A 10,000-nucleotide genomic window follows, 5' to 3' on the forward strand; every position below is an offset into this window, starting at 1 on the left:
AATAACGCCTTCACATGGTAGTTTCTGTGTTTATTTCCATTTGCGGGCTACCTGTAAATATCCTGTCCAATTTAAAACAAGTGATTTAATAAACGAGATTAGAGTGAGCACTGAGAGATCTATGGATGACTTAATTTTTCTTTAAAATACAGTACATTTTGAAGTCGCCCCCCAGTCAACTAAAGGTCATTCATTCCTTACAGGAGAACTTAGACTTCAGGCAGCTTCCTTTAGTCAATGAATTAGGGGTACTTTGATTTATTTTAAGAACAGTAAAAAAAAAAAAAAAAAAAAAAAAAAAAAAAAATTATATATATATATATATATATATATATATATATTATATATATATTATATAATATATATATATATTATATATATATTACTGATTCATTTTACTTTCTTGCATTTTGAAAGTTTGCATCAAAATGAAATAAATAAAAGCCTCGTTATATATAGAACATATATAAATATGGAAGCCCTGCCAGTATATGAATTTAGGCAGTGTTGTTGTTGTTTCATGTGAATGCACTGGAGTGTTGTGTAGGGTGTTGTATAACTCTCATGTTCCAGTTGCTGACCTGACAAAATTAAGGGTAGTACCAGCGGCGAGAAATGATCACGTTATCTCAGTGTCCTAGTTGCAGTGCAGATGGAGCATGGTATTGCTCTTCCAAATGATATTTCTCACAGCACAACTGGGAGCTACTCCAAATCTGCCCCTCAATATGTAGTCTAGGTAGGGATGAAATAAGTTTAACCTGAGTTCACAAGATCCAAGCACTTTAACAAAATCTGTTCCAATCTTCTGAAGTCAAATTAAAATCTATTTTTTGATTCTCAGTGGCTTTAGGTTCATTAAAATGTGAAATTGGCAGCGTAGTAAAGAAGGTCACGCTGCTTAACCGTTTAAAATCTCTAGTAATATTTTCATCTCTGCATCGTGTAGAAAGCTCCCCTACCCTTAAAGCATTTATTAGCAGAGAAACTAGATTAATCAATGGTTAAAATACGACATGTGAAGGGTTAAACACAAATTAAAAAAAAACTATAAATAATAATAATAATAATAATAATAATAATAATAATAATAATAATAATAATAATAATAATCTCCAAAGAATAGTCCATTCAGAAATAGATTTTAAAGGCAATCATCAAGCAAAATCAAACTACAAAACATTAACTTGTACTAAAAGTGAACACACACCACTTATTTTTTATACACGATAGTGGTCTCCAGCACAAACATGTGGTGGGCACGTTTGATTGTTTCCCTTTTAAGACTACAAAGAGTGGACTAACTGAAAAAGGAAGGATTTTAAAGAAGAAAGTTGAAAGCAATTTATTTCAATACACATCTGATGTATACGGTTTTATCCCTGCAAATCTGTTTCCTGCAACAATTGATATGTCTTGTACAATGATTGTCTGTCTATGATTTGGAAAATAATGCTTTTTAGGGCGTGCTGTTTGAGGCAAAAGTTCACTTCTTTTATGCTGTAAAAAATGATATATAGATCAGTTCTCTTTATTTGAGTCAAGTCTATATAAAATGCGTGTTGCCTGCTGATGCATAACAGAGGAAGCTTATTAAGGTTGCATTAAATTATATTAACTTCTATTTTTAATAACAGTCTACTGAGCACAGATGTATTGGATGCTTTTGCTGTAGCTTAAAATTGATTTCTGCCTGTTAAAGAATGTTTTCTTTATCAAAGCAAAACAGTCCCGGCCTATTTCAACTCTCCTTGCAGCAAAGTGTTGTGCATCACGAGTCCTGTGTAGGTTACTGTAAATCTTGTTGGACAGTAATAGCAATTGCTGGGCTTTTCAAATACATTAAACACAAAAAGTAAACATTTATCTTAACACTGATTTGAAAGACAGAAAATGTCAGATGCCAGATCTATTTTTAACTTAAACTGCATCATATGTTGAGGGAGAAAAGAGAAACTCTTGGCACTGCATTGTTCTTGCTTTAATGTTCCATTTTTCTCTCTCTTTTTTTTTCTTCTTCCTGCTATAGCCGAACCTCTGCAAGCCATTCTTACAGATGATGAGCCAGAACAGGGGACACAGAGAGCTCCAGAAGGGGACCATGACCTTCTAACTTGTGGCCAGTGTCAGATGAACTTCCCTTTGGGGGATATTCTAATTTTTATTGAGCACAAAAGGAAGCAATGCAATGGCAGCCTCTGCATGGACAAAGCTGTGGATAAGCCACCTTCACCCTCACAAAGTGAGCTGAAAAAAGCATCTAAACCTGTAGAGGTTGGCATCCAGGTCACGCCAGAGGATGATGATTGCTTGTCAACATCCTTAAGAGGAATTTGCCCAAAACAGGAAAACATAGCAGGTAAATAAAAAAGAAATACAAAAAAAAAAAAACAGAAACTGAAACATGAGTGCTGCGTAAAGCATGAAGCACAGTTCATGTCTGCATGCTTCATTTTTATCTTTTTGGTTTGTTTATGTTTCTATAACAAATGGGGATGTTCCTGGCTCTTCGAAGTGTTACAGATTGCTTAGTTTGGTGCAAAAGACGTGCAGCAGAATGGGCTGTGCAACAATAGTTTTTTGCAATGTTTGTTCAGTGCTTATAACAAATGGAAACAAAGCTTTTATTGTTTACCACGGGTGGCACACTTTTGTAACACTTCTGCAGAGGGACTCCTGTGCTTGGTATTGTGAGATTATATATATATATATATATATATATATAATATATATATATATATATCTATATATATATATATATGTGTGTGTGTGTGTGTGTGTGTGTGTGTGTGTGTGTGTGTGTGTGTGTGTGTGTGTGTTTTTAGAAGATTTTTATTTTTCTGTCATGCTTGTCGCATGTTTTCTATTGTTTTTCTTTTATTGAATCCACTCTTCCCCTTCAGATGAATTGAAACAGTTAAGTGTGCTACAGATAGCCTTGGATCCATATTGTATGACAGCGTTTGCACTGTAATTAAACACAGCCCCATGGCAAAGTGACATTGCTGACCTTGACTTTAAGTTGCCATTTTCGACTGGCCAGGTCAGAGTAGATAGGGCAGTTGCTGAAGCGCAAAGCCATGCTTTTCCAAAAAAGTTTAAGGGCATGTTGGAAATTTCAAAACATTGGTTTGACAGGAAAGGCCATTCACTTGAGCCAGCCTCCTCAGCCAAATGATAAATGCCTCTCAGTACTCTGATGTGGTTTTAACAGATGTAGCTTGATTTCTTTGTGGTTTACAGAACTGTGTCTCATCCCTATAAATGTCCACCACAGATTTTCACTTTCCTATAAAAAAAATACATACTGTAGTCAAAAATGCATTTATTTAACAGATGTTGTAACAACACCAATTATTAGTTATTACACTCTTTTTTGTTTGTTTGCTACGGTGGTTACAGCGAGCAGCTAAAGCAGGGTTTGAGCCTCAAACTTGAAACATGAGAGGAAACTTTTTTTTTTTTTTTTTTTTTTTTTTTTTTTTTTTTTTGTAGAACTTCCTAAAGTGCACGTGTATGTTTACGGTTATTGTTTTGCATAAGTGATGAATCTAAAATTCTTGGTACTATTTTTTTTTTTTTTGTAACCTCACACATTTAGATTTGTGTTGCAACATAATTAATACTTTATATATTTATTATCCAAAGACACTGACTAGAACATTTTTTCATTACTAAGTTTCTCATTGGAACTATTGTATGTAATGCATGGATAAAAGAAGCATGCTTCCTGCAAACATGCAAATACAAACATCACAACCAAGCATCTGCATTCTGTGTATGCTTTTTTTTTTTTTTTTTTTTTTAAGATTTTGCTACCATATTAAGTTTTTTGGAAAAGTTAGCTGCAAATTTTGGTGTTAGTTATTTTAGGGCAGGCATTTTTTTAATTTTTTTTTTGACATCTGAACGCACTTAAGGAAAGCATGACTGGTATGAGAAGAGTGCATTGTGTAGAAAATGTAACCACTTATAAAGTAAGCTATAATCCAGCTTCTCTCACACAAATTTAGTTAAAAGAAATTGCCTGGATACCCTGTTTTAATTCAGTTAGCTTGTATTTTACCAGGTGTGGGTGCAGTTTTAGATTAAGTAGTTTGTTAACCCTTTCTTGCGGTCCGAATAAAAACCATGATAGGGATGTAGCTGCTTGTTTTTGTAATGCGACAGCAGTAGTTTAGTATCATTGATATTTTAAATATGTAACTGGCTAATCTTGTGATGGAATACTGTTGGAAATACATTATGTGGCCCATTTATTTCAAAATAAACTTGCAACTGTTTAGTTAAAACAAGTTTATTACACGTGATACAAGCCAGGTAGCGTTTATTTAAAAAAAATTAATAAATACATGTTTTTCCCCTGTGTAGTATGAGCAATGAGTACTTTATAACAGCATTGCGATTCAAAGATGCTATAGCATTCTTAATTGTACAGTTCTACTTCGGCAAGTAACTTTGTGTTTTACTGGTAAGATAACACAGTGACCATTTCCATGTTATGTTGGGAGCTTGTTGGATGGGCCTTACAGTCTTCAGAGATACGAAGCTATGCTAAATCACCAAATAAGGAGTACCACTTGGGTGATGTAACATCCTATTTACATATTGAGCAGCTTTGTTTAAAAGACACAGCACAGTACCTGTCAAGCAAGAATGAAAAGCACACATTTTGCAATGTTCCCAAATAGGACATACAGTGGTAACACAGACTATATCCCATTGTAGATACTGTATTATAACCCTATAACTGCTACATAAGTCCTTTGAATACATTTTAATGTTGATGGCTGCACATTCTGTGTTTGGATGTAATGTGTTTTATTCCAAAATTAGATTAAACAGCAGCTGCATGTATTCAAAAGAAAAAAAAGACTTGTGTTAGCTTTCAGTGTGCCCAGTTATTAACCTGGGCATACAGAACGCTATAAAAAAGGTTACAAAATAATGCTTCCTTGATCGTGCAATAATTATATTTCTCTAATATTCAGTATGTCAATGAAATATGCAAGGTGTACAGTATAGATCCACTGTAAAGCAAGTAAAGTGCTATGGCACTCTTGTCAAAGCAATGCCTCTGAGTCATCTAGCAGTTTTCACACGTGGGGTATGCAGTAAAAGTGCACAATTAAACCTCTTCAAAGTATTTCTATATAGGGAAACATGGTTTCATTCTGCTTTGTGTTAATGTTTTTTTTTTCTTCTAAGATTTTTAGTTTATGTGAAATCATGTAAGATGTGAAGCCAAAGCTATTGCAGAAACACCAGACATTTGACCACAAATGAATAGTATATGTTGCCTGGGTTGGACAAAGCAAGCTTTTTTCAATATGCATCAGGTATGGTTGGCACCAGAGCCTATTATTTTACCATTTAGACTGACTGTTTGAGCTTCATCACAGCAGAATGGTTGTGTATGATATTGTGTTATAGTGGTGGCGGGGAGGGGAAGGGGTTCATAACATTGCAGATTTGTCAAGGCATTCTTTCTCAGGACGTTTACTCACTTTAAAAGCCACATGCCCCCCCCACATCTCAGTTTGCCTTGCATTTGTTCCCTTTTGTACCGATTGCTTGTGTTTCAGCTTGATTATCCCAGACCTCAAATGGGAGACACACCCAGATATATAATTAGTGCTTGGCCATGTCCTGCATGGAAGTGTTGTTTTAGATTGTTTGCTGCATTACCAGTGCATATTAAGTTACTGCAATATTCTCCTTGTCTTTGTTGTCAGACAGTAGCAGTCATAACGGTAAGCTACAGCAAGAATGTCAAGAGCTTTTTTAAAATGCAAATGGTTGTAAATTTATTCCTATTTGCTTGTAGGATAATTTTCTTTTCAATTTTGTGTTTTGAGTATTCCGTCCATCTATGGGAGGGGAGGAAAAGATCTGGATTGTCTTAAACATGAAATAAATTGTACTTTGTACTGTAGCATATACTGTATGCTGATAGTTATCTTTTTTCTTTCTTTTTTTATTTTGTTTCCCCCCACAACAACACTAATAAACCATTGTAGTCGTTTATGTTTTTTTGTTGTTTGCAAATAAAAGCATGTCTTGGGTTCCATGTTAATGGAGATTGACCATTTCTACCTACCGTATTGCTTCAGGATTATTTATTTATTTATTTATTTATTTTCTGTTTGTTTTTAAAGTAGTGTTTTTAGGAATAAAAAATAAATAAATTACAAAACTCTAATGGAAAGGTATCTTTTGCATAAGAGAAACTATTTCTAAAAGTATAGTGCTTTTTGTCCTTACAATAATTTTAGGACAATTAGTCTATCCATTAAAAGTACACTTGAAAAAAGATTGTGCCCGTTTTAGACACCTGCATTCAGTGGAATCTTTCTTTCTGAAACAAAAGCATTTAGCACTTAGCCGGCCATTGCCTGGCACCATGCCATCTCCTTACCAGAAGCCTGAACCGTTGGGTGGCTTCCGTTTAGCTTCTCACAATATTCTTTTATTGAAAACAAGGAGACCTGCCCATCCATGCGCTTCATGATTGTCACCGCACAACCTTGAATAAAGGGATTCTTCTCAAAAGAACTGCCAGATTATTTCTTTATGTATCTCTTATTATTTTTATACGTGAACCTGTAGAAATAACCGTTTATTCAATAGGTTATACATTTTTTTTAAACTGTTTTCATTATAGATAGCTGATACTTTTATTGCAATTTTAAGGAACCCCGCTCTTTAATTGTGTGCTTTCCCTTAAAGCTTTTATTAGAAATCAAAGTGATATTCCCTATCGTTAATTAGTGTTTTGATTCCGGTTCTCGATAACCACTTTAAAATTAATAAAACATGTTTAGATAAAATAATCCTGCCTTTGTTTTATGTGATCAAAGATGTGGTATCATAAAATGGATCCAATATGTACCTCTATTTAGACAAGATATTTGATAGCATTTAGCATTATGAGAATCACTTTAACTGTGTTTAAAAATAAATAAATAAAAGAATAAATATGTATCCCACATATTCGAACATGACAATTTATGTACTGGTCACACACTGGCCTGTCACAGAGCGGCTTTCAAATAATGCCAGCTGTTTTATAAAAAATGTTTATCTACCACAAAGCTTATTCATAAATCCGTGCAGATTACAGCTTGGTATTTTATAAACAGGACAAATAGGAGGAGTAATTGAGCTTTGTATTTTCCAGTGGCTTGCTCAGAAGCTAGCAAACATGAAAGGGTTTTGCAACTTGGCAACATTGCCTCAGGACATCCCTCAATCTCTGGTGCCAAAGATACCTTGGCACAGCCAAGGTCTGAGGCGAAGGGTGGGATGTGATCGGCCCAGCTAGCAGGGATTGTGTGTCTTCATTTGCTTTTACAATGGGGAGCACAGCTAGTGCACCTCGGACTGGCCCTCAGGTGTGAGCTCAGATGGGTGCATGTAAATGTCCTGTCAAACATAATGTTGGGAATATTAATGTTTTCTTCCCGCTGCACTATAATAAAGCTGTACACAGGAAACTTGACATTCAGCCGTATGAATGATTTTTGTCAGGAGCATATGATACTCATTTCACACATGTGCAGCACAATCCCAAGCACCACTGCAGCTTCTAAAGCTTTCTATTTTCTAAACGGGGGGGGGGGGGGGGGGGGGTGGGGGGTGGGGGTATATGCGTTGATTGGAGGCTGGCACACTATGCTAATTGCTTCCAGCAGGTCAAATAAATCCGGGAGCTGACTTAGTGCTCAAAGTTGCAATATTTTTTAATTGGCAAATGTGTAAAAATACCCACAGTATAATGAACACCTCTTTTCCTCCCAAATGTTCTATTTTGAAACTGAAATCTCATTATGTTTCCACTGTTGCATTTTTTTCTTGTTTATTTTATTTAATTTGTTTTGCTCATTGGTTTTATATTGCAGTGAGGAAACCTGGTTTTATATTACAATTTTAGAATACCCAGTATATAAAGTATTAGGCTATTATGTGTTTTTAGCATATTATACTTTGTATTGCCGGTCTGCATCGCTATAGCAGTGGTGTGTGGAAGTAGCAATTAGTTTTAAGCAGTTAGTTTAACAAAGCAGGTCAGAGAACATTTAAGAAACAAAATAAGACATCCTTCAAAATAAGATACCTGCCAACTGAGGTCTTCTCAAAGAAGCCAGCTTTAGTGAAGGATTCACAATGGGGAAAGGGAATGCACATAATATTCAAAGTTACTATTATTATTAAATTGCTGAAGTAAGCTGGAAAAATGCAATGAAAAGATTATATAGAATTATAGGATTGTATCTTTCATGTATTTATATTCTTGTTAATTTTAACTGAAATTGGATGTATTTGTGTAGTTGTTTAGACCTTTTTTTTAAGTGAAAGTTGACATTTTAAGTGAACATAAATGAAATCACATGTTATTTCTGTTTAAACGAAATCAGTTACAGCTTTGCAATATACTGAAACCAGCTTTGTGTTCAAGAATGGAAGGTTCTTTAAGTATGTTAAATTAGTGTTCAGGATTTTAAAATTGTTTTTAAAAAAAAAAAAAACTTGAAATATATAGTAGGGTGTGCAAAATGTTACCAAGCAACCAGAACTTTGCTGTAGCTAGTTCTGTGTTCAAACAATCTGCATGTGATAACCTACTTGGGATAACTAGTTTAAACCTAGGCTGTTTGTGCACATACTTGCTGTCACCGAGAGTAAATCTAGTTGCATGTTGTGGGACAGAATGAACTTGGCATCAGGTTGAAAATTAAACTGAATGTTAAGGAAAAGATTTTCATACTCTAGGATGTTTAACAAATAAATACAAAACATGTTTGCATAGCTACTCTAGATAATAGGTCTCAAAATGAAACAAACTTTTTTCAGAAAGAAATGGTTTGATGTGTGCTTCACCTTACATAATCTGACTTATTGAATTTGCATGCATAATAATTTATTTAACAACCTATTTAAATGATTTAAAGTAATTAAGTATGTATTCTTACATTTTGTAATTTTTTTTATAACAATAACATGTGTTTTTTTTTTTTTTTTTTTTTTTATAAAAGGGTTTGTCTAAAAACATTGCAATCCAATACAAGTGTACTTAAATCTTTAGAAAATCGTAGACAACTTCTCCCTTTTGCGGATCTTCAAAGTCTGTCGTTCCTGTCTGATCTTGGAGCTTTATGACTAGGAGTAAAAAAAAAAAAAAAAATCTCCACACAGCTGACTTGCTTAACAAGTCAGTGTAGATGCACACTTGGTTTTTACAATGGCGATAATATAAAAAAAAAAATTCAACCACTGTCAGCACGCATTGTGCCAGAGCTGCCTCTTTTGTGTTGGCTGGTGGTCGAGGGATCAAGACTTCTACACTCTGTAGTCTGTCACGGCTGCTTGCTGCAGCTTGGCAATAAGTTAATTGCTTTATTTTTAGGAGTTTGTGGAATAAAATGTTCTTATACAGCTGCAGCTAAAATAGATTCAGGTTATGAGTAATAAAACATAAGATTAGCCTCTTAGACAAGAAAATAAATGGCTTATTTAACCTTAAATTGGATTATATTACACTACTGTGTTTCACACCCAAATGTAATGTATACCTTCATTCTCTGGCAATGTCTGTTTTAAAATGTATATATTTATTAAGAAAATAGATAACTCAGCTGTAGGTTTAGGTGTAAGCTCATTTCCCTTGTACCTTTTCCTCTATAAATTGAACTACTGGGAATGCACTTTTGAAACTGTTAATTACCCCTTGTTTAAAACACAAATAATTCTACTTCATCAGTCATTGATGCCCTACAATATTAACATTCTTGTAAAAAGTGTACATATTTCCAGTTTTGTTAGTTTTCAATGTCAAAAGCTGTATATTTACAACACTGTTTTATATACTGAAAACAACCTGACAAAGAACCCTGAGTTTGCTGCAATAAACAGGCTTGAAATGGCTCAGCTGTGTAAAGCATTAATTACTGTACCAATAATTCCGTCTCTGCCTTCTGTTCTTACAGCCCCCTTAGTAAGA

The 10,000-nt window shown here is 34.4% G+C and overlaps 1 protein-coding gene across 1 annotated transcript in view; it reads left to right on the forward strand.

Annotated features, from left to right (window-relative positions):
- The window catches only part of LOC121317274 (B-cell lymphoma/leukemia 11A-like), a 43,207-nt gene that overhangs the window by 2,798 nt on the left and 30,409 nt on the right, over positions 1 to 10,000 (forward strand). The window contains exon 2 of the mRNA XM_041253026.1: positions 2,030 to 2,359. Within this exon, the coding sequence (XP_041108960.1) occupies positions 2,030 to 2,359 (330 nt within the window). The remainder of the gene's footprint in view (positions 1 to 2,029; positions 2,360 to 10,000) is intronic.

Source organism: Polyodon spathula, chromosome 6 (assembly GCF_017654505.1).
Source record: "Polyodon spathula isolate WHYD16114869_AA chromosome 6, ASM1765450v1, whole genome shotgun sequence".
Classification (NCBI taxonomy): Eukaryota; Metazoa; Chordata; class Actinopteri; order Acipenseriformes; family Polyodontidae; genus Polyodon; species Polyodon spathula.